Source organism: Westerdykella ornata (genome assembly GCF_010094085.1).
Source record: "Westerdykella ornata strain CBS 379.55 unplaced genomic scaffold EI97scaffold_1, whole genome shotgun sequence".
NCBI classification, from domain to species: domain Eukaryota; kingdom Fungi; phylum Ascomycota; class Dothideomycetes; order Pleosporales; family Sporormiaceae; genus Westerdykella; species Westerdykella ornata.
The window spans coordinates 740,881-766,827 of record NW_022986851.1 but is presented as its reverse complement, the minus strand read 5'-3'; the positions used below and the strand labels follow the sequence as shown (position 1 = coordinate 766,827).

Here is a 25,947-nt window from a genome sequence, read left to right as displayed (position 1 = left end):
TGGGGGAGTCTGTTGACACGCAGACGTGGACAATCATTGTCATCTGTGCCCATGGAAATGTGAACGTGGAGTCAAATTATCCACATACACCACCGGCAGTGCTAGTCCGAAAGCTTCTCTTGCAAGCCAAACTTTGGCGGGGAAAGAAGTACTGTGTATGGTCCAACAGCTCCATTATTTTATCACGTTGTCTTCTGCCCGGGTTCACGGACAGAGTTGAATCTCGACGATTGAGCAGTGTGCAATTTTTGACTACGGCAACGGGAGCCTTCGGACAACATGGACCACATCCACTGCTGGATACCCTCCTTGAAACAGACGCAATATCTAACGCGGATATCAGCATGAGCATACCTACTTTGTAGATCTTTGGCCGTGACTACAACATGCCATTCCCAATTTCCCCCATCGGATGTCACTCCACGTTCTCAGAGATGCCGAAATATGACAGTTCTCCGAGCCCGGCAGACGCTCACTGATTGCTTAAAGCTCCGCGCGCTTTGCCACGGCCGGCGACGGCGACGGCTCCAGAACGGGTCCTCGCGAGTTCCACTTGCCGTTCGAACTTGGACGAGCAGAAATGCTGTACCTAGCGGTCCGTGTACAGTGTACATAATACTGTTGATTGCGTAGACGCATCATGGAGTTGCGACGCGGAATCGACAGCACAGATGAACGACAATCCCATGGTCCCAAATACTCTGTTCACGTCCCTCACAGCCTCGGATGATGAGGACCATCGTAGCAGGGAAAGAAAGTCGTCATACATGTTCTCAAAAGCCACGCTGCCAGGGACCAGAGGAGCGGGTGTCACCGCATCAGCGCTCTGACTCCCGAAAGTGTTACGAGTTCCCGGTTGGTCGAGCATAACTTCGAATTTCGTTACAACAGAGGTGCCAGGGATCCCAACAAAGATTCAAGCGTCCCCAGCAGAACGGCTCCAGGGATTTCACTAGCTTCCTCATTAGGTTTGAGGCGGATTCAGGGTCCCCAACTTTCAGATCTAGCCAACACTTTGACTTTGTTTCGACAAAATTGCGGCTGCTATGGCGCATGATTGACTGGTTCAACAGTTCGCCACTGTCTCTTTGACAACACCGGTAGGTTGTCTGTGCGGCGACTTCCAACGCGGATCTCACAGTTGCGATTTGCGAATGTGGAAACCGAGAGGCACAATCACAGTCAGAGGAATTGTCACCCGAAACCCGTCACCGACAAATGGCATCATCCCGCGCGACATGTGCTATCAGGTCGTGCTTGGGACAGGTGCGATGGTGGAAAAAAGTAAAACTGCCACTGCACACGCCGGCATGCTGTTTGCCTCGGAGGCAAGATGGAATTGCATCAATTGTTATTCAAAGTGGCAAGATGCTGGACGAGCGGCTTCGTGATGCAGCGAGCACGAGTAATCGATATCCGTCGACTCAGGGCAGCAAAGTTTGAAAGCATTTGACTCTGTGGAAATCTGGTGGGGTCGGCCAGAGCAGAGTCGACCTGCCATCCCGTGATTGACGTCGACTTAGTTTCAACAAGAGGAAGAAGTCGATCTGATGCAGGGACTCGACGACGCTGAGACGAAGGGAAACCCGGCCATGTTCCCCGGCACCGGCTTTGTGGCAAGTGGAGTCGCAACAGGCCACATGTTGGATCGTGAGGCCACAGTGAGTCGTGGTGCCAGGCACTGGTTTGGGACAAGCTACTTGAGCGTCGTCGGATCCGGTAACTTTGACTTCCAGAACATGGCCGTGGTCCAACGACAGCAACGATATCTGACGTCTTGGATACTTTTTCTCGCACCAAAGATAAAAACAACGGGTGTGGAAAAACCAAAATGGGTTTCAGACACTGTTCCTGCTTGGTTCCTGCATTAGGCATGCCTATTCCAGAACATTGTCATGCGGGAAGGTGTCACTGTGGGGTGGAATAGCTCTTGATTGGATGGGCCTGCCGATTCCTCGCCGTTTCTCACGTACAAGCGAAGGACGATGGCTTGGCATGCATAACTCGTATGGAGCCCTAAAGCGGCGAGGCCGCTATGCCGTATAAGGAGTCAGCCACCGAGTTATGCAACGCAGGGAGGGTGAGCACAAAAATTGCCCTCCCCAAAATAGTAGTTATCGTCGCGCATTACTGACGGATCAAAGGACTATTGGCAGGATATGTCGGAGGTATACGACATCTTCCAAGGATTCACACTCCTACAGCCGCGAGAAATAGAAACACACAAACAGCAAATATATTCGATTGGAATGCCGTCTTACTACGCAACACCATCCGTTCGCATCCCGGAGAGGACCCAGCGGAAGGCCATGAACCGCCGGATAGAGCACCTCTCGCGGCAGCCCGCGGCCTTTCGCAATCCTCTGTGGCTTCAACGGAAGTCAAGTGAACGATAGTGCAATGGGAACAAACGTGCATTATCCGACCCATTCGACCCCGCACGACTAAGTTAAGGATAGCCGTCTATCGATAGCTGACGAGCCCTTAAGCCGGGATGACGACGGTTAGTGAGACTTGTCTCCAGACTTTCCCCTTCAGAATTCAACTCTGCAACAGAGTTTGATTCGCCGCGGATCTTTGACGCTTATTGTAAACCTTGGAGCGAAAATTGCCCCTCGACGAGACAAGCGTCTTGGTCGCGGCCTTGTTTCACCATCAGAGGAGCCGACTTTCAACCATGTTCCCCCGCACTTCGCAGACCCTAGGGGAAAAGTCGTTCTGGCCGGCAGATGGAAGCAAGCAGCAGTTTGCAGAGAGCGCGGGCATGCGTGCATGAGGGCGCAGTGGTGGTGGTGGTGGTGGTGGTGGTGGTGTTGGTGGTGTTGGCTTCGTGCAGCATGCGCTTCCCAGCGAGTCGCCCGTCTGGCTGTATCCGATGCATCTGGCAATCCATCGATATCGTCTCACGCACTGTTTCTATTGATGGGCAAAGACGCCTGGCGGACAAGCAGTCATTCACAAGACAAACTGCCATATTGTTGATTGCGAGGATGATTGGCGCACCGTGGTGCAGCAGGCCAGCCTCTTGTTCAACGGCGGGCGACGGACGGCGCGTCCGCAACATGTCGCAGCGAGGCTCAGATGTGACAGTGGCACTGCACGCCCGCGTACCTAGGGATTTCGACGCCTTGGGCGCAAAAGATTGGACTGCATGTGGTGGCAACGAAGATGTCACGATGGTCTTTCTACTTGCATGGCAGCTGGAGCGGTTGTAGTTGCTGGACTCTGTGTGGCCGCCTGCGGTTTCCAAACAGCCACACACGCTCTCAAGTGGCCGTGAAGATGGCCAACAGATGGTCTCATCGAAGGCCCGTCCCACGGCCAAGTCCGTTATGAACAGGGTCCTGGCCAGCGGGGCAGATAGCATTATCGATTGGGCGGACAGGCTGAATATCGACGGACGGCGTACGCTGAGGACACACCGGGGACGTTGTGGCACAATCCGTGACTGGTCGAGTCGAAGGCTGCCCGCTGCGCTCTTCCCGGTCGCGAAACACCAACAACAGGCCAGTTGGACAAACCAAGAGGCAGAGCGACTCTGATCTTCCTGCTTCCCCGAGACGACTTGCCAACAGACAGTGTCTCTCACGGTTCTGAATGTTCGCCGCCGCCGCCGAGATGGCCGTGCTGGCTGGCGGCCACTGTCTCACACGAACCTTCATCGCATTGCCTCTTCTCTCGATAGCCTCGACAGCCTATCTCCTCGTGGTGGTCCACGATCTAGCAGCGGCCGCCTGCGCGTGGGTGACTACGGGTGACGGTCTTCATTTCGCCCAAGACCGGCCATCCACTGGCGGTGGAGCTGGGCGGGCAAGCCGTGGCAGCGCCCTCCCCCCCCAATATTCTTAGTGCATCCCGCAGCACAAATTGAATAATGCCGCTCCCGTCGTGCTGCCCTAAGCTGAGAGGATGCACGCAGGAATAGGATGGGATGGGTCTGGGACATGGGCAGGACAAGGGACCTGGCACAATCCCACGAGTCAACGAGAACATCCGCGCATGAGCCAGTGAGCCCGCGACGGGGGCCCAGTGCCCGCCTGCACCGTGCGCGTTGTGTCGTCTCGTTGGGCTTGGGCCAGCTAGACGTTCCGCTGCTGCTGCCACTACCTGTGGACTGCTGCGCCCTCGGAGCCATGCTGGCGGGCCATATCTTCTTTCTTTGCCTATAATATCTCCACGGTGTGGTCTCACTTTCCGTCCCTGCCCTACTTAATCATACCCACGGCCTGAGCGACCCCCAGCGCTGGCTTCTTTTTCTCGGCCTCTTCTTCTAATCTTTCCCCTCCACCCAACCATTCTTGGGGACGTTGTCACCAGTCCATTCTTTTCGAACCGCTCCTCGACACAGGTTCATCCGGTGCATCGCATAACATAGTAGTTGACCGTCTCGCCTTTCGAGCCGTCGTCGCGTCCTCTCCTTCGAGTCCCAACCCACCCATAGTCCACCTTGTACCAAATACGTATAACAATTTTAATAATTCCTCGACGCTTTCTTCTTCAACGTCACGTCGGCACCGTCATTGCCATCTAGGAACGATTCTTGGCTGTAAGTTCATACCAAAGCGTGGGACGGGTGGGAATGCCATGTCTAACATTCCACTCCAGAGGACGATCCAACATGAACACCACGGCAGGATTGTTCAACAATAATAACAACAACAACAACAACATGGGGTCGACCTTCGTCTATTACTCTCCCCACCCACAAGGCACCGCGGAAAACAGCCGCCATCACGGAGTCTTCACGCCTCAACCGCACCCACCCAGCCAGCTGTTGCAGCCAGGTCACGCCGTGATGCGATCGCCCTCTCCGTATCAGTCCCATGCAGGAGGTCCGCTGCATGCTCCTCAGCCCATGTCCCAGCACCGGCTTCCGATCCTGGGAGATGTTCGGCCGCATCCGCCGCAACTCACGGTCAACGCTCCTCTGACCCCCTATGATCCATCAACAGGAGGATTCGGCTCGCCTCAGCTGACTCCGACGACACCAGCCTTGACTCACAGCTGCATGAGCAGTCCCGCATCGGTCCACAATCTTCCCCCGACCCCAGTGCATGAGCAGTGCCCCGAGTTGGTTCAGATGGACATTGTCGATGCGGGAATCAAGACGGGCCGCAAGGAAGCCTGCGATGACGTATTAGTTGCTAATGCTGAGATCGAACCCGGGTTCAATCCAGGTACGTTTGGGGGTTTTTTTTCCTTCGAACTCATGTTATCCGAAAGCTCTCTTTGCTCTTTTTGTGTCTTGGATAGCAAGCACTTAGTGCGTGTGGACCGTGCGCCAGCAACAGGCACCTTAGCCTACCCGCTACCTCTCCCTCTCTCTCTCTCACTTCAACGTTCCGGTCGTTTCCCCTGAACGAGCAGGAATACAAATCGCTGACACTGTCCCTCACCAGTCTATCTGAGCAACACACCGAAGGCCGACGTCTCCAAAGTCGAACTTGAGTTGCCCCGCTCGCTCCTGACCCCTTCGCCTACTCCTTCGCCCCAGAGCCCCTTGGAGTGCCCTGAGACGGTCGACCCCCGTGCGCTGAGCCTCGACTTTGGCAACTCATCGTCCGGCACCGTGTCCCCTGCCGACATCTTTGGCACCCCGCCAACCTGTAGCTCACCCTTCTCGTCTCCAGCATTCTTTTCCGAATCCACTCTTGGCGACTTCTCCGTCGATACCTCGGCCGTGTCTATCGCTCCTGAGGTGACGTTGTGGGAGGACCTCTCCGTCGCTGACAGTGCCTTGTTGCCTCCCAGCAAACGCCAGAGGACCTCTCTTGCTATCGAGGATCACTACTTCACCGACGAGGCCGAGGATCTTCGTACCGGGCTGCTGACGCCTGATTCTCTCAGTTTCTCCCTCTCCCACGACATGTACGGTTTTCCTCTTCAGGACGGCATGTGTCCCCTTCCTGCAGACTCCGCCGAAGGCAAGCCTGAGCCTGCAGCCACAGAGCGTCAGTCCACCGTCAGCCAGTCCCACGCTGAATCATCACGCCAACAACCATCGGCCACCGCCGCAAATGGAGAGGAGAGTGGCGTGGCATCCGCCTCCGAAGACGATGCACCCCCTAAGCGCCGTGGACGCAAGCAGTCTACCTCGGACGATCCCAGCAAGCCTTACTCGTGCAACGTCTGCGGGGTACGCTTCAGGAGGCAGGAGCATCTGAAGCGCCACATTCGCTCGGTCCACACCAAGGATAGGCCCTTCCAGTGCAAGGACTGCGGCAAGCTCTTCTCTCGTTCCGACAATCTCACCCAGCATCAGCGCACCCACGGAGCTGGAGCCGTCGTTCTCGGTGTTAGGGATCCGTCGATGCAGGAGACGCTTAGTGCCCCTGGCTTCAACACCAACCAGGACCCAGGACAGCTCGGCGCCATCCTCTACCAAGCCGCGGATGCAATTTCCACAAGCTCGAGCTCCACCTCGGAGAGCAGTCCGGATGACAAGAAGAGCCGCAAGCGCAAGCGGGACTCGTAGGCTGCTTGCCTATTTCTGCTAAATAACCTTATGAGCCATGATCATCACGTCGTTTACGCTGGAGTCACCACAGTAGACTGGATAGGATACATCGGCGGTCGGAATAGCCCGTCTCACTTTCTCGGCTTCACTGTATCTTTTTAGCTCCGCTCTCTGGCTTGTCTGCGCGTTCAGGCTTGGGCAAGTCATCTTTTCACTTTCTTCAGGTTCAAACGGTTAGGCATTCCGGTTCAGGCTGTACATGTTTATTTTTGTTTCTCTTTTCCTAGTGCTCCACATACCCTTTAATGCGTCGTCATTTATCGCGGCGATTGCGCGGCGCGCTTCTCTTCTTCAAACTTTGGCACTTGCGTTCGTCTTCTTCTTTTTTCGCCCTCTATCGGTGTTTTAGATATCTCTGTGCGCTGGCCTGCTCAGGTATATCATCTTCTGCTACGCCACCCAAGGGGATTCCACTGGGTTTGCCGTTTCCACACCATACCTACTCCGTACAGTTCATGTAATATCTTTGAGCGAATCTGCTTTTGCCTGCCGAGTTCTAATCATTCAACTCGGTGGGTGTAAAAATACCTTTTCCAACTTCTTTTTTGTGGCCGTTAGCGAGCATGAGGGTTAGCCGGGTCGAATGGGATCGGCAGGTATAAATCTATAGTGAATGGATGCTTTTGCATGACTCTGATGGTCAGTCATTGGTGATGTTGTGCTGTTGGTGATGCTTATTTAAGTGGGTGGGGCTGCATCTCGTCTCCCACTTCGCTCAATTCCGCACCACCCTCGGGTAGGCAGAGGTACACCAAGTGATCGCTCCCTAGGGCACGACATGATCGGTACAAGTCCGTCACTCCATGCGACCTTCTTTGTATCTTGGGAATGATGGGATTGACCTAGACGTACTGGTTTCTGTCGCATTCCTTGGCGCTCGTGGTCGTAGGCGCTCCCGTTCCCAGCAATATATGGAGACCTTTCGGCACCGGACGCTTGACAGAAAGAGATATTGATCCTAGGTATTGATCGTTCGGTCAGGATATCTATATTCCTCTGGAGAACGCGCAACAAAACTCTAGCTCGATCCGCCAACCCAAGTCCCCGGGGGACCTCCAGTTTTTCCTACCTGAGAACAACACCAATTCAACCCCATCCACGCCCCTTGACAACTCGCGACAATATAAACAATTACTCTCGACCTACCTGCTCTCAACCGGATTTCCCATTCCGGCAGTTGCTACTGACCCTTGCTCGTTGAAAATCGAGAGGAAGAGAAAACAAATCTCGCAATGGCCTCCGAATCGCTCAACGTCATCGTCCTCATCTCCGGCGGCAAGGACTCGCTCTTCTCGCTGCTGCATTGTCTCGCGAACGGGCATCGGGTGGTGGCATTGGCGAATCTGTATCCACCTGGTCTAGATGAAGTCCCACGCAAGGACGGAGACGAGAGCAAAGGAGAGGGACACAGTGAAAAGGGCGAAGGCGAGGACCTCAACAGCTACATGTACCAAACCGTCGGCCACAGCCTCATCCCGCTCTACGCCGCAGCCCTAGGCCTCCCCCTGTATCGGCAGGAAATCCGCGGCGGGGCCGTTCATACGGAAAGAGAGTACTCGTACTCTCACCGTCGCCGCTCCATGCAAGCCGATGAAGACCAAAAAGAAGAAGGGGAAGAAGAACAAGAAGAAGAAACCGAATCCCTCATCCCCCTCCTCCGAACTGTCATCGCCGCCCACCCCACCGCCAACGCAATCTCCACCGGCGCAATCCTGAGTACCTACCAACGCACGCGCATCGAATCCATCGCGCTCCGTCTGCATCTCACGCCCTTGTCCTTCCTCTGGCAATACCCCATCCTTCCTCCTTACTCGCAGTCAGGTCTCTTGGATGATATGCGGGCCGTCGGCCAGGTTGCGCGTATCATCAAGGTCGCATCGGGTGGGCTGGATGAGTCGTTTCTGTGGGAGGATGTGGCGAGTAGCAGGACGGTTGGGAGGTTGAAGAGGGCGGTGGCGAGGTTTGGAGGGAATGGGGATGGGGCGGTTTTGGGGGAGGGAGGCGAGTATGAGACGTTGGCTGTGGATGGGCCGGGGGTTTTGTGGAGGGGGAGGATTGTGGTGGAGGGGATGGGGGTGGTTAGGGGGGAGGGGGGGAATGCGGTGGGTAGGTGGAGGGGGGCGAGGGTGGAGATGAAGGAGGAGGAGAATGTGGATGGGGAGAAAGGGGTTGGCGGGGGTTTGGAGAAGTTGAGGAGGCCGGAGTTGTGGGATGAGGAGTTCAAGAGGGTATTGGGCAAGGTGGAGGCGCTGGCTGCACGAGACGCGGACGAGCAGCCTCGCCTTTCCACCCCTTTCACAGCATCACCAATTCGCCCTTCTTCAACCCTTCCAACCAACCTCACCCACTCCACCATATCCACCCTCACCCTCTTCAACCTCGCCTCCCCTCCTCCCCCTTTTACCCCCTTGCCTATAACCGCGCAACTAACCTCCATCCTCTCCACCCTCTCCACCCTCCTATCCACCCACCACCTGCCGCCAACCTCCATCTCACACACCACGCTCCTCCTCCGCCACATGTCCGACTTCGCCGCCGCAAACCGCATATACAGCCCAGCGTTCGACTTTGTGAATCCGCCTTCGAGAGTCACGGTGGCGTGTGGGGAGCGCATGCCAGAGGGTGTGGATGTGATGATGAGTGTGGTTGCTGAGAGGACGGTAGGGAACGGAGTACGAGGGAGGGGGAGGGGGAGGAAAGGGTTGCATGTGCAGAGTCGGTCCTACTGGGCGCCGGCGAATATTGGGCCGTATTCACAGGGCATTGGGGTCCTTTTGCCGCAGGCTTCTTCTCCGGCGGAGGATGACGCTGATGATGGGGGTTCGTGGACAGCCGAAGTTGAGACTTCCGCAGAAGAAGAGGACGAAAGAAGAGGAAGGGAAGAAGAACAGGAAGAAGAAGAGCCCCAAGACGAACCACAAATCCACCTCGTCTACCCAGCCGGCCAAATCCCGCTCGTCCCGTCCTCCATGACCCTTCTCACCGGCCCTTCCTTCACAGCGCAGGTCGCACTTTCACTCCAGCACCTGTGGCGCGTCGGGCGCGCGATGGAGGTGAGATGGTGGGTTGTTGGTGTGGCGTACCTATCCCATTGCCCCGAGGAGGAAGAAAAAGAAGAAGGAGGAGGAGAAGAAGAAGGAAAAGGAAAAGAAGAAGTGACGCGCAGAGTCAGGATAGCAGCCGAAACCTGGCGCGCCATCCACGAGGAATTCCTCCCTAAAACCTCCCAGGAAGGAGAAGCGTCAAACTCAGACTCAGACTCCGACTCGGACGACGCCATCGATCCCTGGGACCTCCAGAATCGCTTCCACGGTACACTCCCCGCTTCCCACGCCGCAGCCTCGGATATCACCTTCCGCGCCCCGATCCCCGATCCCTCTGTCCTCCTTCCGCCTCCTAGTCCATCTCCATCCTCACTAGACGGAAAGACGGGGCCGGCGAGGAAACGGTGTATACCCCCACTCGTCGTACCCCAAGTCCGCAGTCTACCACGCGACGCGCCTATCGAGTGGTGGTCTCTCGGCCTAGCGAGTCCTTCTACTACCGCCGCCGAGGGATTCAAATTGCGCTTTCACGCCGGCGAAGAAACGGATGGTGGCGAAGAGGTGCATGTCACGGAGGTCATGGGCACGCCGACGCGGTTCTTCACCCTGCGTATCCCGTTTCCAGTGATGGCGACACCGGAGAGTACCCGCCAGCGAATCGTCAGAGCACTCAGTTCTCTCGCCCCTTCATCATCGGGCGGTGAGAGAAATGATGGGGTCAGTGGTAGAGTCGAGTGGGAGCATTGTATGCTTTTCGCGGGCCCGGAATTGTGGAGCGAGTGGTCGGGTGTGGTGGCTGGGTGCCACTGGGTGCCTTGTGAGAGGGTTTGGATTCATCAGGATGGGGATGGGACGGAAGAGGTGGCGGGGGTTGTTCTGGGGAGAGTAAGTGTGTATTAAGATGGGACAATGGTGACGCAGTGGTAGAAAGGGAAAGGGGTAAAGCCGAAAAGCTTCGAAGTGATGTAGGCACTGGTATGAGAACAGGCTGAGAAAAGGGGGTAAGCTGTGGAATAGACATCTCAGGGCAATTTGGGCATTCTCCAGCTGGTAGGGAACCGTGCGAAGGATCATGGCGGATCGATACTATGTCCTTGTTTTGAAGCTCCCATAACTTGTCACCGAGACAAAAGAAGCATAATGCTGGATTTTGATCACCCCAGTTTCTAAAATGTGTCATATAAATCGTCGATATTCCCGCGCACACATGTCGCTCTACAGAGTAGCGTTCCTCTTCATTTCACCAATCGAATAATCAATCAAGCCATGGTATTTTCGCCCGTGAAACCCGCCAAACAAACGCCGGAAAATGCAGATAACCACCTCCTCTTCCCCTCCTTGAATTCCAACCCCCTAAAACCTCTCCTTCATCCTGCTCGCCACCGTCCGCAGATTCCCATACACCTTCCCCGGGGGCTGACCCAGGATCAAACTGACGATACTCTCCCGCGCGATGTGGATATTCTTGAAGCCGCCCAGGATATGGATCTTCTGGTCGGCGAGTACGACGCGGGTGCGCGAGGCGTTCTCGATGGCGAATTTCGTCTTGCCATCCTTGCCAGCGATGCGGCCGATGGCACGCGCCAGGTGGTCTCCGGAAAGGCTCTTGACGTCTTTGATTTCGAAGGTTTCTATGTAGAGGTCGTCCTAGAGAGTCACAAGTAAGTTTTGAGCAAGAAAGGGTTGGGGAGATGTGGGGACGCACAAGTCTGAGCAGAGCGATGGCGTCGTCGACGTCAAAGCCCAGCGTAAACGCCTTGACAAAGTCTTCGCCTTTCTGCAGAGCGCCCGTGTCGGTGGTGGCCTTGCTGGTGCGGAGCTCGACGGAGTTGGTTTTCACGTTCATGCGGACTTGGAGTTTGAGGTGCTCGACGAGGGGTGGGTAGATTCTAATACCGTGTCAGGAATCTTGTGATTGTCTGTGTATAGCTGAAGGGGTCTCACTTGGGCCACGAGTTCTTCAACGGCGTCATGCGGTGTGGTGGTACGGGCACTTTGCGCAGTTCCCTTCGGAAGGCGATTGGGGTGGCTATTGCGGGGGCGAAGCGTGGGCGGCCTGTCTCGTCCGCCATAACCTCGTCTTCTGTGGCGGCTTTGGGGTTGGATTGGGGTGCGAGCTGCGCGTCTGTAGAGGGGGCTTGAGTGTCGAACAGTTCCGTCTGTTCTTCTGCGGGGAGGGGTGTGGATTCGGCCATGGGTTGGGCTTCAGTTGGAGGTGCTGCATTTCGCAGCGCTGTGGGTGCGGGCATGTTGATAGCTTGAGATTTATTCCCCTGGGCGATCCGTGGAGAGAGAGAAAAGGCGGGGAAGGAGTGGTGCACTGTGGTAGGTGGTCGTCCGCGAACATTCACTCTCCATCTATCGATAAGGATAATTTTTGTGTCGCGCCAAGCCTGTGGCTCGCTCCTGTCCTTCCTTGCAGCAGACCTCTATGCATAGCAGAACGTCATCCAGCCACCACGCTCACACACTCTTCGACCCACTGCTTCCAAACTGTCGCCGGACCAGCTGAGTCTCGTTGGCCGCCATGTTACACCCGCGTCGATAATGAAAAGAAATGTAGTAGGCTTTTCGGTCGGCGCCTCTATCAAACGCAATGTCGTCGACCCGCCGAAGATACCGCGTTCTGCGGCTTTTACACCAACGACGGGACTGAATGGAGGTGCACGCCGAATAGCGACGTTCGACGGACCATTTCACCTCTCTAGAGGGTTTTCGAGCCCGTCTCCGCCCAGATTTCCGCTGTTGTCGAAGAATGCAGACCCCACATCCCTGTCAGCCATTGTCCATCCGGGCTCTTCATTGCTCCTCCGGCACCACACATCCACCTCGCCTCGCCTCCACGAGTCCGTCACAATAGCTGCAAGCTTGGCATGGAGAAGAGACTTCCATAATCATGCGTCTCAAAGAGTCAGGAGACTAGGAGAATTAAACCGACGGAGCAAGAGCTCACTGACTGATGGCACAAAAAGGAGCCCGCAAGGAGCTCCTGCGTCTCAACCGCACGGTTCTGATGCCACCACCTCTCAGTCCTCCAGCGCAGGGTATCCACCGCCCGCTCCCCAGCAGTCCGCACCTAAGGCCGAACTTTCTCCCCAACCCAGTGCACCCCCAAATCCAGCGGAGCCGAACGATACCAACCCAGAGTCGGACCCATCATCAGCGAAGCATCTGCTGGATCGTCTTCCAAACTCATTGCCGCATCTTTATAGACCCACCAAACAGGAGTTGCTGGAGGCAGCATCGGGCTTCTGGTCGCGGATGAAGGTTCATTTCAAATGGCTCACCATCAGGAGCACTCGTCCGTTCAATGCGGACGAGATCTACGCACTGTTTTCGTGGATTTTAGCGGCGCATATTCTGTGGGTTATCGTGGGGACAACGACGTTCTTCTCGCTCACAATCTTCCTGATCAACACTGTTTTTGCGCAGGAGACGCTGGCGAAGTGGATTGGCAATTACCTCACCAAGTCGTCAGGTATCAAGGTTGTCTTCGAATCTGCAGTCGTACCCAAGTGGAGAGATGGCGTTATCTCGTTCAGCAAGGTCTTTGTCTCCCGGCGCCCTGGTCAGGGACGGGCCAAGGTCAGCAAGGGCTCGCAGACATCCGCAGCCGCAGCGGCTGCTGCAATGGCACACAAAGACCGTGATGCTGCTGAAGGAGTAGAAGAGGAAGAAGACACAAACTATACTCAGTTCGATATATCGATTGACACGGTTAATGTCACTCTGTCCTTCTCCAAATGGCTCAACGGCAAGGGACTGCTCAAGAACGTGGAAATCAAGGGAATTCGCGGTGTGGTGGATAGAACCTCCCTCAGAGACCCCGAGGAGTATGTGGACCCGCGGACCTACAAGCATGAGCACCAGCCCGGCGATTTTGAGCTCGACTCATTCAAGATGGAGGATTTGCTGGTGACTATCTACCAACCCAAGAATTTCCGACCATTCTCTGTGAGCATCTACTCCTGTGACCTCCCGCAGTTGCGCAAGCAGTGGCTCTTCTATGACTTCCTATCCGCGAACAACATGTCTGGCTCATTCGACAACTCCCTCTTCACCATCCACCCGCGCCAAACGCACAACTACACCGGCGCACAACTCACCAACGGCGTCGACGCCGAAGGCGGCCGCACATGGAAGAAGCAGAGCCGTATCCGGATAGACGGGCTCAACATCGACCATCTCAACCGCGGCTACGAAGGTCCATTCTCCTGGATCTACGAAGGGAACGTCGACATAGTCGCAGATGTCATGATTCCCAGCGATAACGAGGAGAGCATCGCAAAAGTCATGTCAGACATGTACGACCGCATGGAAGCAACCGTGTCAAGCACGCACAAGCATTTCACCGACCACGCGCACGACTTCGAGGAAGAGAAGTCTGAAGCCGCACAAAAGGCGGCGGAACGCTCCTCGGAAAACGATAACCGTTTCATCATCATGGATGTGCGCGTCCATCTCAACGATGTTCGAGCCGCCGTTCCCATATTTACGCGCGACATCTCGTACGTGAATAATGCGCTGGTGCGGCCGATTGTCGCGTACATCAATTCGAAGAAGACGTTTATCCCGGTGAATTGCAGGGTTGTGAAGCGCGCGAGTGATTTCGATGGGAGTTGGACGATTTACGATAGCGGGTTGATGGAGGATGTGTCGAGGGAGGTGAGTGATTTCCATCTATTGCAGCTTACTGGATTGACCATGGCTAACGCCGGAATGCAGATGTACGATGCCTTTGCCCGCGACGTCCTGGACGATAATCGCGCCCGGAAACGGAGGATCAAGAAGGTCGGCATCTGGACGCTTCAACTGGCGGCTCAGGCGCTGTTTCTGGGTTTGGCGGGTAACGTCGCGTAGCGTAGTGGTCTCCTTTTCCAATCCTGGCTGTATAACTCTTGTACGAAATATGTATATCATGCCGGGTGTTTGGGCGTTCTGGTTGGGTTTGGGAAGGAACGGGGTGCGGAATTATCCACATCCCACTTTATGGGTTTCGTGATGGGTATCAGGAAAACAAATGAGGCGAGGAGGGGAGGGGAATGATGCTGGTATGCATCTTCGGCTTTTGAGGAAGATTGTACGGTATATGTACGCACTATAGTAATATGCATGTGTGAATGACAGTTTGGGGATATTGACTGTAGCTAGTCGTCATCACACTCAAGTTCAGCTTCCAAGCGTAGTTGAAGAGTACCAGACATGGTGAACGCTTTCTGAAGACCGTGCAGTGCTTATTCTATAAGGGTATCTACACTATTCCAGCATCCAAACGACCCAACCTTTTTTGATATATGGCATGGAGAACAGAGCGCGGTGCGAGAAGGGAGGAGCAGAATTCAGCTATAATTCCTCTTCCTCTCCTCCAAACCCTCAAACTCATCCATACTCCCTCCGGCGCTTCCTCCTATCCTCGCTATCAAGACTCCGTTCCCTATCCCTATCCCTGTCTCTACGTTCCCGCTCCCGCTTCTTCTCGCGCCGACGCTCCTCATCGTAGGAGTCGTAGTCGTCGCGGCGGCGACGGTCACCCTCTTTTTCCTTGCGGCGAGAATCTCTATCTCTATCTCGTTCACTCTCCCTCTCCCGCTCGCTAGTACGGCTCTTGTCACCGTCTCGGTCTCGACCACGATCACGCTTGTCGCGACTGTCCCGACTATCGTCATCACGACGACGATACCGGTCCCGTTCTTTCTTCCTTTCGTCTCTGGAATCGGGAGTCCGGTCTCGGTCCTTCCCGTCCCGCTCACGCTCACGCTCCCTCTCACGACGCCTGCGGTCTCTCTTCTCCTCTTCTTCGTACGAGTCGTCATCATATCGATCCCTCCGCCTCTCCCTCTCCTTTTCCCTCTCCCTCTTGCCATCCCTACTGCTACCCCCCTCCTTCTCCTCCTCCACCAACTTCTCCCTCTCCATCCTCTCCTTCAACTGCTCCTCGGTCAAAATCTCCCCCGTCCTCGAATTCCTCAACACAACAGGCAAATACCCGCCCGCATCCCCCTCTTTCTTGCCCCTCTTCCACCCGCTCGTCCCGCTGCCCCCCACCACTTTATCCTCCTTGGCTCCGATCCCCAGAAACTCCGGTCGCCGTTTGATTTCCCTCGGTTTCGCTTCCTTGCCTGCGCTTGTTGTTGGTGTTGTGGTTGTCGTCGACCCACCCACTCTTTTCCGCCCAATCGGTTCCCCATCCCTCCACCCCATACCCCGTAGCAGTGCGGCGCCGAACCCGTCGACGGGAACGGCAGTGTAGTCGTCCAGACTGGGTGCGTCGGGCGCGGACGCATAGTCGTGCGAGAAGGCGGCGTCTTCGTCTGGGTGGATGGGGATAACGGTTTTGTTGGCCGAGGCGTCCGGGTTGAGCAGGGCGGCGAGGGCGCGCTTCTCGAGTCGCTGTTCTTCGGTTAGGTTGGCGTCGTCTTCTTCGGCGGGCGGTTCTTCCTGTGTGGTGGTGGTGGTAGTCGTCGTCGTTGTGGTCGTCGTTGTGCCATTGCGTTGGGCGGCGGGAGGCGATTTGCGGACGATGGTCAAGCCGTAGGATACGGGCTCTTCGTGTTCTTTGGACTCATCCTCTTCTTCCTTGCCCTTCTTCTTCTTCTCCTCCTCCTCCTCCTTCCCCCCCTCCCTCGACCCCAACCCTGCCCATCGCCCCTCATTCGGCAAGCAAGGAATCACCAACGGCGCCTTCTCCGCCTTCTCCCCGCCTACCCTGATGGCACCGCCGGCAGTGACATCGTACCCCGCAATCTCCAATCTCTCCTCCTTCTCCTCGGGCTCGTCGTCGCCGAGCAGGCGGCCGCGCTTGGTCGGGGGTTCGTGGCTCGGGGCGGTGGTGGACGAGGGCCGCTTGTTGAATGGGTTGACGCCGCTTTTGGTGGCGGCGGGTTTGGCGGTCGAGAAGGAGATTTTGAAGGGCGTGGTGGTCATGGTCGCGCGTGCTTTTACTGTCGGGGAAGGGGTATCGTTGGCATGGGTGCTGGTTTTCACTTGTTGTTGCTGGACCGCTTACGTTTTGCGATTGGGGGTTCAAAAGTTCAGAGAGCGCTATGACATCGACTTGGCAATTTGAGGCAGCATGATCACGTGATTTGGCTTACTGCGATTGACACTATTAAACCTCTCCATGGATCTTGACGTTGAAGGAGATTCTTGATACATGCTGGATGATGTGTCGTCCGAGGAAAGAAACGAAAATATTGTTGTTCGTCGCGCGGAAAAGACCAAGGTATAGTAGAGGTGAGCAGATCTAGCATGATCATACGTCACATTAACCGCTTATCTATCTACATGTTAAATATCCCTTCCTCATGCTCCCAAAGTTTCGTCTATACTCCATGTCCATGCAAGTCGCTTGAAAACAGATCCCAGAGCCGGGTTGCTACAAATGCCCTAACAAGGAAAAAAAGTAAGGAGCAAAAAAAAAGGTTATCCACCGAGGAGCCATACGTCTTATCAATGGGCATGAGTTAAGAATAGAAGATCAGGAAAAACATACGAGGGTATCTTACGACCTAGAAATTTCTAGACGGAGGGACGGCCGCAGGTGCGGGAGGTTTATGGGCGTTGAGGTGACCGTTGGTGTCACCATTCGCGTGCCCATTCATATATCCGTTGGTGTAGCCGTTCCCATGCTCTTGGGCTGCGGCACCACCACGGAAATACCCCCTCTCTGCCGCCATCTGATCACCTCCCTCGGCAAGAGCGACATCCATTTCCGTCGCTCTGCTCTGCCGCCCCTTGTGCCTCACGGCGGGCATGAAATCGATGAGGAAGCTGAGGACGTAGAAGAAGAAGATGAATGCGATGACCCATTCCAGAACGGCGCCGACGTTGTACTTTTTCTGGTTACCGGCGACGCCGAATGCAATGGCGAGGGCGACCTCGACGATGATGAAAAAGAGCTTGATCCAGAAGGAGTAGCGCAGGATGGATTCGCTTCTGTAATAGTATCCCAGACGTTGATATTCCCAGCAGATGAAGATGGCGCTGACAATGTAGCCGCCTATGAAGAGGCCGAGGAATACGCGATGCTTGCGGGGGTGATGGAGGGTATCAAAAACGGTGACGAGGATGAGGCCGACTCCGCCGGCGATGGCAGCGATGACAGATGCGAGAGACCAAATCTTTTGCCAGACAGAGGTGTTGGGAGCGAGGCGGCCGGTGTGTCGAAGCCAGCGCTCGAGGATGAAGTTTACGTTGAAGGAGACGACGGTTATAGTCGACATGGTGATGAAGAAAGGCTTGAGGCCCTGGGCGCCAATATCTGAGATGGGTCAGTAAGGGACGCGCCAAAGGGAGAAGCTCACACCCTACCGGATATGTATGCTATAGTCTGGGTTTGCTCCATGGACGGATACTTAGGATAGCCGTCTGTGGCCCAAACGACCAACATGGTTATCAGCATGGCGGCCCACACGAGGGCGCTGAAGACGGGCCAGAACCAGTATGATATGTACCACATGCTGTGTTGCAAGGGAGAGAGTAGGAGGGATTGCTGTAGATTCGGACGTTGAAATATCTAATGGATGTCTGGCGCAGCTCGCGATAGACTCTGCAGGAATATCGAACAACAGCCGACAGAGAGGGCAAACGGCAACGAGAAAGCAAATGCGGCAGAAACAATCTACAAATGCACAGTTATTGGGAGAATGAAGGGGAGAAACAGGAAGATGGAGGAGAAAATGTCGGCGCCATGTTGAGCAGTTGAAGGTTCCTGGTGGCTGAGCATGGTTGACGAGGCGGTCGTGCGATGACATCACAATTGCCAAGACGGGCCCCTGTGCCGATTGCCGAGGCGGGAGGCGTCTGCCGTTGTCCGGCAGTCGGAAGTGGTTGGGCTAGGAGAACCTAATATCACCGTGTCGATTCGGATATATTTTTTGACAAAAGAGATGAAAAGACGCGCTCTCCTTCCTGCTCGCGGTGTTGGCGACGGCTTGCATCGAAAGACGTGGGAAAATGCGGGGAAAGGAAGCGGAGGCTGGAGCTCGCTGGCACAGCCTGTGCAGCAGGATCCATCTGGGGTGCGTGCTGGGCCAATGCTGCTGAAGGTGGTTGAGATGGAAGCGAATAATGTAATAATGGAAGCGAGTGCGAAGGCATCTCTTCCATTGCAAGTGCAATCTCGGCTCCACCAGTCGTCACAAGGCAGAGACTGGGCCTCATCTACTTGTTACTTTTGCATGTACGGGATACAGAGCAGAGGATGCTTCCATAGCAGCAGTTCCCTGCAGAACAAGGTGCTACAAGGCAGGGCGGGCATCGGGGGAGAAAGAGCAGCCGAGTGGGAGCTCAGAGGAACACACATTAGTGCAGTTCAATGTTGGCGAAGTGGAAAACTGGGCACGGCAAAATATGACACAATAAGGTGCCAAATGGCAAAGAAGGCGGAATCCATGGATGGATGGGAAACGGTGAAAGGAGAGGTGAAGGAAGCCTGCATTTATCTCCCGTGTATTATTATGTATTCCTTGCGATGCGCTCAGGGATCCAGGGCCTCCACGCGTCTCTGCTTGCCCCACACTGATTGGCGACAACGGCTCGCAACGCCTCAATGCGGGCCGTGCGCGCGAGTTTCATCTGCGGAGTCCATGCCAGAGCTTCCAAGTTCTCCGTTAATCCCACTCTCAGCATCGAACAGTCTACTCCTGGAAAATGCCATTCCTCCACCTGCCCAGTTCCACCTTGCCAACACGCCGCTCGTCTGCATGGCTTCGTCTTCCGTGCCATTTAACCTTTGCACTTGCACCTGGCTGACCTGGCTCCAAGAAGAGGTTGTGTGTTCTTGTTGAACCTTCTCTCTCCCGCCGTGTAATCCCTACACGCCCACTTGTCCCAGCCCCAGCACCCGGCGTAGCACCGTTGAGAAGAACAACAGATAGGTAAGCTCCGCTCTGATATCCTTACCCCTCACGGATCCCCTCTGCTGGCCGACATTGCTCGCTGACACTGCTCGCTCTCTCTCCAGCCCACGGCCCCCAATGTTCGTGCCTCAGTCTTGAGCCCGGCGTCAGAGTGCCACTACCTATTCCCTTCGGATCATGGGCAACGCTCAGAGCATTCGAGGTAACCAGAACCGCCTCTCCAAGCCCAAAACAAACACCAATTCCCCGAGCCCATCTCCCAAGAACGGCTCCCCAGTCTCCGTAGCCTCCAAGTTCGCAGACACTACCGTCACCAGGCGGAAGGAGAGGAGTATAGGGAGCTCTCCGCTGCGGACAGAGTTCAGTTGCGGTTTGGGTTCGAAAGCCGATGAGACGTGGGAGGAGTTGGCCACACAAGTGCAGGTGCGCCTCTCCAGCCTGTCTCGGTCCAATTCGGTGACCTCCCAAAATGGCCGTGATCCCAATGGCAGGTTATCTGCCTTGCCTCGCTCAAAGGCTTCCCTCGGCACGCAAGCCCACCATGTGGATATGGAGACAGCTCTTAAGATCCTGCACGAGGTCAGGAAAAGTGCCTCTCCAGAGGATCTGGCCGCCTTGCGTACGTTGCTTCTTAGACCTGATCATCCTCCTAGATTCTCGAGTCGATATCAGACTTTCCCTCGACGTGAATGGGACAGTACCTGACTGACCCGCCGTTTCAGATGAAGCCCTTCAGCCTTCCTCACCTGCTCCTGAGAACACATCGAGTGGCAGGTCTTCTCTTCTCAGCCGGTCCACTTCGTCCCTGATACGCCATCGTTCACTGATTTCTACGCCCGGGCTAGCAACCCGAAACTCCCAAACCAATTCCCTCCGCAGATCTTGGAGCTCATGGAAGCCACCAAACTCTGCTCAGGAGCACAAGTGGAAGGTGGAGATGATGGGTAGCTCGCAGCTGAGCGGGCTAGCAGCGCTCGACTTGGCCGAAGAAGGTCGGGAATCTCCCTCCCCGCGTGCCCGTACCCCTGGTGATATGGAATACTCGCACCTTGGCTCCTTCAAGCTGGGTTCACTCGTCGTCACAAATGGGGCGCCGTCTCCAGCAGCGAGTGCACGCAGAATCTCACGACGCAGGTCCAACTCCGATTTATGCCAGGAAGAGGATTACTTCTCTGCGTCTGCAAGCGAAGCCAGCCCTATCGTGTTGAAGGCTGAGCGCAGGCGCGGGCATTTCAGAAGCAAGTCCTCTATCCTCCCCGACACGTCGCCTTTACTCCGTCACATCAATGGTGCGAGGCACGGCAGGAAGACCACCAAATCAATCCGACCAATAACTCCTCCCAAGCCTGCGCGACCGTTCGAATTCGAACCACCGCCAGAGATGCCGAAGGGGCGGTTGAAGGTGGTAAATAAGAGTGCCGACACACTTGCCACAGACGGCATGGCCGAGTCTCCTGTGCGCGATCCTGGGGTCGTGGGCGCTGTGCATCATGACGGTGTCGTCGACCCCTTCTCGGACCGCATTCCCACATTCAGAAAAGAGGCTCTGGACATTCTGGACGGCACCATCTTTGCTGAACCTGACAACATCCTAGAGCGCACCTCCGCCTCAAGCTCCATGCAGCAACCAGCGCAACTCGATTCGAAACCGAGGAATGCAAGGCCGCTCAGACGACCTACACCCAGCACGGCAGACTCTGGCTACTCCTCAAGCGGCAGTTTTCGAGCTTCTTGTCGCGACACTGCTAAATGGGACTCTGTTCATGAGCGTTCTGAAGAGATGGATGCGGCCGAGCACTTGACATGTAAACCCATCGTCGTCGATGATGGTTCCGGGAGCCTCTATGACTTTGAAGAAATGCTAGCTCTCCCCATCTCCCAAAAGCCGCTGCCATCGCTCCCACTCAATGACCACAATACAACAGAGAGAACCGAGACCGACACTGGGGGATTGCCGCAGGCATGGGACCAGGCGCTGGACACCCAACTGGCTCTGCTGGAAGCAGGAGAGAAATCTACAGCTGCTAGTATTCCAACAAGCCCTACTCCAACCCGGAGTATCTCTTCTGCCCTGTCTAAGCTGACCACAGAAAATGCAAGTGCGGTTCAGAATCGCTTGCAGAAGCGGCGACCGTCCATGCCCGATCTGCCCATTGTTCAGTCCTGCCAACCGGCCGAGGGCATGATACCCAATGTTCCTCATGATATCAGAGCGAAGTTCGTCCGCCGGCTATCCGCTAGTCCTGAGATGGAGTGCTTGACACGGACCTTTTTGTCGGCAGAGCACACCAATCTTGAGGAGCCCACCGTGGATACCCCTTCTACTGCGGCATCTGCAGCCATCTCTCTGGACTTTACAGCCCCATCTCCTGCTCCGCCTCCTCGGGGTAGACATCATCTGCGAGCTTATACTGAAGGCTACTTAAGGTCATCGACGGTCAGTATTAGGCGAAGTTTGTCGGCACTACGTGGCAAAGACCCCGCCAGCAAAACAAAGGATGTGAAGAATGCCGATAGTGCTCCCTTGCAGGTTGTCGAACTGGGCACTATCGGCTCCACGCTGGGTCGGTCTCCCTACGATGCGGCGATGTCTGCTAGGCCTAGGTCGGTTGCCACTTCAGCGACCCATGCTCACCAGCTAGGCGATGGGTTTACCCGGGCGCAGTCGATGGTTGGCATGGATTCGAAGACGGCTGCTGAATTTGCCCATATGGGGAGTATGGAGCGAGGCCAACCGCGAGCAGAAAGACTGCAGAGGCCGATGCTGGGCCAGCGTCCGCGAAGCTATCATGATGCCAATCTAGATGTTGGTGCAGCAATGGCTTTGGGAGGAGGCCTACGGAACAGGCGGTCTCTTCAAACCTTCTCGCACAGCGTGCATGCTCCGAGCCCGCATCCGTATGATGCGCAATCTCCGGCCTCAGGCGTTGAGGCTGCACACGCTTCACGAGTCCACCCGGGCCCGCGCTTTCGTGCTCGTTCGACCGGACGGGGACCCATGGTCTCTCAGCTTGTCGGACAGTATGACGGGTATTACCAGATGGTGCCACTGCCCGAACGGCAGGATTGGCAGCCATATGCGCGACTCTGGAACCAGCGTCGTAGATCGATAGAAGGAGGCTTGCATGAGCAGGAAGAAGCTTCGCAATCCAGCTCTCCTCGGATGAAACATGGATCCGCTTTGCAGAAGTCTATCTCATCGACGGCGATATGTAACCGGTCTGACGGCGGACTCTACCATGGATACGAAGCACGTGGCTACGGGAGCAGTGGCAGTGCAGGTACGACGCGGCAGCTGCACAGCGCTGCGAGCCGCAAAAACATGTGGTACAGCCACCAGCTTGGGCTGGATCTATCCGACGTACCGGTGGTCCTGCAGCGGATGGCGTAGGATTCTCTGGCAGCGGGCGTCGAGCAGTTTTGTTGTCATGATAGCACGGATTTATTGCATGACACCGTCTTTTCTCTGGAGTGGATTGGGCATCTTCGCAGGGCGGTGTGTTTGGGCTGAATGCAGGCGAAGTGCCAGGATGGGAGTTGGCACAGCTGCTGGGTATGTGATGAAGGGGAGAGACATTAATCTACGAGGGATATCTGTCGGTTGAGGGAGATAATGCAATAATGGCGGTGTGAAGGATATGTCTCAGTGCACCGCTCGCTGAAGTCCGGATATACTGTGAGTGTGGCAAGCGTTTGTTGCGACCATGATGCATGCAGCTAATTACGACGACCACACTGCAGCTGTTCTATCGAATTCCAGCACCGGATATAATCGTAGCTTTCCAGATGTAAGTAGGGCCGCGTCGCAATCAAGGCCAATGATTACTGCACCCTCAACCCCCTTCTGCATAGACCTTCTGCAATTGAGCAGTTTATCCCATTCAAGCAGTCACAGTTGTCCGATTAGAGAAGCCATGTTGCTACGAATAGCACTCAGCTCTGCAGCCTCAAGGAATAGTGGCGCTGACACGAACGGGCTGCGGCGGCCATGTGGTGGCTGGAGCAGGAGACAATTTCAATCCTGTGTTGTTAATGTTCTGCCATCAGTGATGTCAGTCTTCCAGCCAGGTCACAAGTTCGTTCTTCCCCCTGCGCAACATGCGGGAACTGTCGGATTAAGAAAGAGGCGAGGCCTGTGCGCGAGCTTTTTTGAATCCCCCCCCCGGCTCCCGCACATGCTGGGCAGGGCAGGAGCGAAAATTGACGAACCGCCCCTCCCCACCACCCGCACACCAACTGCCAGCTTTCTCTTCCCTCCTCTCCTTTTTCCCTTCTCCTCCCCCTCCTCCTCCTCTCCTTCATCCCTCAGCCATCGCCTTCACTCGAGACATCCTCGTGTCTCTTGAAAGCCGCTCGCTGCCCGCAGCTCCCCTTCGCCGCATCTCTTCACTCAACATCGACCGCCTTTGGTCGAAGCAAAGGCACCCCGCGCACTACGGCTTCGGCCCTGATCCTCCTTGACCTTCAAATTGTATCTGCTCGACCTTCTCCCCACATCTTCAACAACCTCCCGCCTCCCTGACTGGTCCGCCTCCCTCTTCCATCTCGAGCGTGCGTTAATCTCCCCCAACGCAACCCCTTCCCCGGACCCCACCCCCCTTCAGCTGCCGCATAGGACGCTCTCTGTGGTTCTTCCTCTCCAGGAGGAAGAGTCGAGGAGACCTCGCCCGCAACCAAGCCTCGGCTTCGAGCCCTTCCGGCCTCCCTAACGTCCCCGTCGACAACCAAGTCAACAACCCTTTTTTGGTCCAAACCCACTACTCCTGTGTCCGCTTGACCAGGGTATGGCACCTTCTGCTCTCGCGCCTGTCGTGGATAATTACGTGTCGTATGACCATGGCGCCAGTAAATCAAAGCAGTTGATCGGGGAAGCCCTCAAGGCCCGTGTAGAGGCTATTGATCATGACGCCTGCAGCGTTGGCGAGGAAGACCCCTTCTTCGTAGCCGACCTGGGCGAGGTCTACCGCCAACACCTCCGTTGGAAGAAGAACCTGGGACGCGTCAAGCCGCACTATGGTAGGTTGTCATGTGCTCTGCAACTCTGCATGAAGTCGCTGACATGCGGCCAGCCGTCAAGTGCAACCCGGACCCACAGGTGCTCCGCCTGCTGGCCGAATTGGGCGTGGGCTTCGACTGCGCATCCAAGACCGAGATTGAGACCGTCCTGAAGATGGGCGTGGACCCTTCCCGCATCATCTACGCCCAGCCCTGCAAGACCAAGTCGTACGTTCGCTATGCAGCCCAGAGTCACGTCAAGCAGATGACGTTTGATAACGCCGACGAGTTATACAAGACGAAGCAGCTCTTTCCTGAGGCCGAGTTGTATTTGCGCATCTTGACGGACGATTCAGCCAGCCTGTGCCGTCTGAGCCAGAAGTTCGGAGCTTCTCTGGATACTACCGCGGAGCTTTTGGAGCTTGCGAAGAAGCTCGAACTCAATGTCGTTGGGGTCGCCTTCCATGTTGGATCTGGCGCTTCGGATCCCAAGGCGTTCGTCAAGGCTGTCCAGGATGCCCGTTTCGTCTTCGACCAAGCGGCGGCGCTCGGATTCGAGATGCACACGCTCGATGTGGGTGGTGGTTTCACCGGCGACGAAACCTTTGAGCCCATGGCCGCGGTCCTGTCGGCCTCGCTGGACGCATACTTTCCGCCCTCGATCCGAATCATCGCCGAGCCCGGTCGGTACTACGTCTCCACGGCCTTTACCATTGCGTGCCATGTCATCGCACGCCGTATCGTCAACGACGCGACCCTCGGCACTACGTCGTACATGCTGTATCTCAATGATGGTGTCTATGGGAACTTTTCCAGCATCATCTTCGACCACCAGCATCCCGTACCGCGCTTGCTGAAGTGCGGAAACGAGGTCATGTACGATGTTCGCCGCTCCGGCTACGATACGCCATCGGGGATCGAGTACTCGCTCTGGGGCCCTACGTGCGATGGCATCGATGTGATTGCCCAGTCTTGCAACTTCCCTCAGGTGATTGATGTGGGGGATTGGCTGTACTTTGAGGATATGGGAGGTGAGTTCATCTCCATGACATGGGCATCTGGATGAGAAGCTGACGATGACAGCGTACACCAAGTGTTCCGCCACCCGCTTCAATGGGTTCACGGATAGCCACGATGTCGTCTATGTCTGCAGCGAGCCCGGGGCTGCGGCTCTGCTGGGCATGTAGATGTTCTGTCGACCAAGCCGACCTGGCTTCTCGTGGGACGGCAAGACATTGAGCTTTTTCCTTGTCCAAACCTTTCCTATCGTACACAACATACGCTCTCTAATTGTAAGCTGGATTAACTGTATGCTGGTTTTGTGAGTGTAGTGGGTGGCTGGCTGCGTTGAGCGGGCTTTTTTCCCTGATAGATGGACGGTGGGAGTGTCTGATATGCCTGTGGGAATAAAAGTGCTTTTGTTTTCTGTCCTGTGATAGAGCTTCTTGAAAGTGATGGTGCGGCGGGTAGGCAGACAGACTAATGTTTACCGGGACCTTAGGGATCTTTGAGGATTTTGATGTGTTCTGCT

At 55.7% G+C, this 25,947-nt stretch overlaps 12 protein-coding genes across 12 annotated transcripts; 7 read left to right on the top strand and 5 right to left on the bottom strand.

The window, feature by feature from the left end:
- Positions 1-1,106: 1,106 nt before the first annotated feature.
- On the bottom strand, positions 1,107-2,032 carry EI97DRAFT_10146 (uncharacterized protein). Its single transcript, XM_033792882.1, has one exon. It carries the CDS (start codon positions 1,873-1,875, stop codon positions 1,345-1,347), a length of 531 nt encoding a protein of 176 aa, XP_033658392.1. The 5' UTR covers positions 1,876-2,032; the 3' UTR covers positions 1,107-1,344.
- On the top strand, positions 1,971-2,545 carry EI97DRAFT_10097 (uncharacterized protein). The gene is made up of 2 exons (XM_033792877.1): positions 1,971-2,080; positions 2,145-2,545. The coding sequence occupies exons 1-2, from the start codon at positions 2,065-2,067 to the stop codon at positions 2,387-2,389; spliced, it is 261 nt and encodes an 86-aa protein (XP_033658391.1). The 5' UTR covers positions 1,971-2,064; the 3' UTR covers positions 2,390-2,545.
- EI97DRAFT_10098 (uncharacterized protein) lies at positions 2,546-3,558 on the bottom strand. The gene has a single exon (XM_033792878.1). The coding sequence runs from the start codon at positions 3,365-3,367 to the stop codon at positions 2,702-2,704; it is 666 nt and encodes a 221-aa protein (XP_033658390.1). The 5' UTR covers positions 3,368-3,558; the 3' UTR covers positions 2,546-2,701.
- A 789-nt stretch (positions 3,559-4,347) lies between these two features.
- On the top strand, positions 4,348-6,619 carry EI97DRAFT_10111 (uncharacterized protein). Its single transcript, XM_033792879.1, has 3 exons — positions 4,348-4,546; positions 4,606-5,177; positions 5,400-6,619. The coding sequence occupies exons 2-3, from the start codon at positions 4,619-4,621 to the stop codon at positions 6,473-6,475; spliced, it is 1,635 nt and encodes a 544-aa protein (XP_033658389.1). The 5' UTR covers positions 4,348-4,546; positions 4,606-4,618; the 3' UTR covers positions 6,476-6,619.
- Positions 6,620-7,749: 1,130 nt separating this feature from the next.
- EI97DRAFT_409132 (adenine nucleotide alpha hydrolases-like protein) lies at positions 7,750-8,580 on the top strand (the record flags this gene model as incomplete). The annotated part of the gene is made up of 3 exons (XM_033796662.1): positions 7,750-7,884; positions 7,948-8,086; positions 8,144-8,580. Coding segments are annotated over 3 exons (711 nt in total), but the record flags the coding sequence as incomplete, so codon positions are not given.
- A 64-nt stretch (positions 8,581-8,644) lies between these two features.
- On the top strand, positions 8,645-10,805 carry EI97DRAFT_428947 (uncharacterized protein). The gene has a single exon (XM_033797330.1). It carries the CDS (start codon positions 8,650-8,652, stop codon positions 10,459-10,461), a length of 1,812 nt encoding a protein of 603 aa, XP_033658387.1. The 5' UTR covers positions 8,645-8,649; the 3' UTR covers positions 10,462-10,805.
- Positions 10,707-11,897, bottom strand: EI97DRAFT_490957 (eukaryotic type KH-domain (KH-domain type I)). Its single transcript, XM_033802246.1, has 3 exons — positions 11,506-11,897; positions 11,267-11,450; positions 10,707-11,208 (listed from the first exon to the last, which is right to left on the bottom strand). The coding sequence occupies exons 1-3, from the start codon at positions 11,808-11,810 to the stop codon at positions 10,915-10,917; spliced, it is 783 nt and encodes a 260-aa protein (XP_033658386.1). The 5' UTR covers positions 11,811-11,897; the 3' UTR covers positions 10,707-10,914.
- A 103-nt stretch (positions 11,898-12,000) lies between these two features.
- EI97DRAFT_409127 (uncharacterized protein) lies at positions 12,001-14,746 on the top strand. Its single transcript, XM_033796661.1, has 2 exons — positions 12,001-14,226; positions 14,287-14,746. The coding sequence occupies exons 1-2, from the start codon at positions 12,109-12,111 to the stop codon at positions 14,419-14,421; spliced, it is 2,253 nt and encodes a 750-aa protein (XP_033658385.1). The 5' UTR covers positions 12,001-12,108; the 3' UTR covers positions 14,422-14,746.
- A 194-nt stretch (positions 14,747-14,940) lies between these two features.
- Positions 14,941-16,485, bottom strand: EI97DRAFT_366638 (uncharacterized protein; the record flags this gene model as incomplete). The annotated part of the gene is made up of 3 exons (XM_033795043.1): positions 14,941-15,208; positions 15,365-15,675; positions 15,724-16,485. 3 exons carry the CDS (start codon positions 16,483-16,485, stop codon positions 14,941-14,943), a joined length of 1,341 nt encoding a protein of 446 aa, XP_033658384.1.
- Positions 16,486-16,727: 242 nt separating this feature from the next.
- On the bottom strand, positions 16,728-18,234 carry EI97DRAFT_9963 (uncharacterized protein). The gene is made up of 4 exons (XM_033803268.1): positions 17,872-18,234; positions 17,054-17,821; positions 16,848-17,006; positions 16,728-16,794 (listed from the first exon to the last, which is right to left on the bottom strand). Exons 1-2 carry the CDS (start codon positions 18,017-18,019, stop codon positions 17,070-17,072), a joined length of 900 nt encoding a protein of 299 aa, XP_033658383.1. The 5' UTR covers positions 18,020-18,234; the 3' UTR covers positions 16,728-16,794; positions 16,848-17,006; positions 17,054-17,069.
- Positions 18,235-19,110: 876 nt separating this feature from the next.
- EI97DRAFT_428943 (uncharacterized protein) lies at positions 19,111-23,101 on the top strand. Its single transcript, XM_033797329.1, has 3 exons — positions 19,111-19,439; positions 19,526-20,040; positions 20,144-23,101. Exons 2-3 carry the CDS (start codon positions 19,599-19,601, stop codon positions 22,810-22,812), a joined length of 3,111 nt encoding a protein of 1,036 aa, XP_033658382.1. The 5' UTR covers positions 19,111-19,439; positions 19,526-19,598; the 3' UTR covers positions 22,813-23,101.
- Positions 23,102-24,205: 1,104 nt separating this feature from the next.
- Positions 24,206-25,603, top strand: EI97DRAFT_454084 (ornithine decarboxylase; the record flags this gene model as incomplete). The annotated part of the gene is made up of 3 exons (XM_033800508.1): positions 24,206-24,437; positions 24,491-25,447; positions 25,500-25,603. 3 exons carry the CDS (start codon positions 24,206-24,208, stop codon positions 25,601-25,603), a joined length of 1,293 nt encoding a protein of 430 aa, XP_033658381.1.
- Between the last annotated feature and the right edge of the window lie 344 nt (positions 25,604-25,947).

Coding starts and splice junctions, on each gene's coding strand:
- EI97DRAFT_10146 (XM_033792882.1), bottom strand. CDS start 1,875: ATGCCTAATGCAGGAACCAAGCAGGAACAGTGTCTGAAACCCATTTTG.
- EI97DRAFT_10098 (XM_033792878.1), bottom strand. CDS start 3,367: ATGCTATCTGCCCCGCTGGCCAGGACCCTGTTCATAACGGACTTGGCC.
- EI97DRAFT_10111 (XM_033792879.1), top strand. CDS start 4,619: ATGAACACCACGGCAGGATTGTTCAACAATAATAACAACAACAACAAC. Junction 5,178..5,399: donor CGAACCCGGGTTCAATCCAG/GTACGTTTGGGG, acceptor GTCCCTCACCAG/TCTATCTGAGCAACACACCG.
- EI97DRAFT_428947 (XM_033797330.1), top strand. CDS start 8,650: ATGAAGGAGGAGGAGAATGTGGATGGGGAGAAAGGGGTTGGCGGGGGT.
- EI97DRAFT_490957 (XM_033802246.1), bottom strand. CDS start 11,810: ATGCCCGCACCCACAGCGCTGCGAAATGCAGCACCTCCAACTGAAGCC. Junction 11,451..11,505: donor TTGAAGAACTCGTGGCCCAA/GTGAGACCCCTT, acceptor ACACGGTATTAG/AATCTACCCACCCCTCGTCG. Junction 11,209..11,266: donor CCATCGCTCTGCTCAGACTT/GTGCGTCCCCAC, acceptor GTGACTCTCTAG/GACGACCTCTACATAGAAAC.
- EI97DRAFT_409127 (XM_033796661.1), top strand. CDS start 12,109: ATGAAAAGAAATGTAGTAGGCTTTTCGGTCGGCGCCTCTATCAAACGC. Junction 14,227..14,286: donor TGGAGGATGTGTCGAGGGAG/GTGAGTGATTTC, acceptor GCCGGAATGCAG/ATGTACGATGCCTTTGCCCG.
- EI97DRAFT_9963 (XM_033803268.1), bottom strand. CDS start 18,019: ATGTGGTACATATCATACTGGTTCTGGCCCGTCTTCAGCGCCCTCGTG. Junction 17,822..17,871: donor GACTATAGCATACATATCCG/GTAGGGTGTGAG, acceptor GACCCATCTCAG/ATATTGGCGCCCAGGGCCTC.
- EI97DRAFT_428943 (XM_033797329.1), top strand. CDS start 19,599: ATGGGCAACGCTCAGAGCATTCGAGGTAACCAGAACCGCCTCTCCAAG. Junction 20,041..20,143: donor AGAGGATCTGGCCGCCTTGC/GTACGTTGCTTC, acceptor CCGCCGTTTCAG/ATGAAGCCCTTCAGCCTTCC.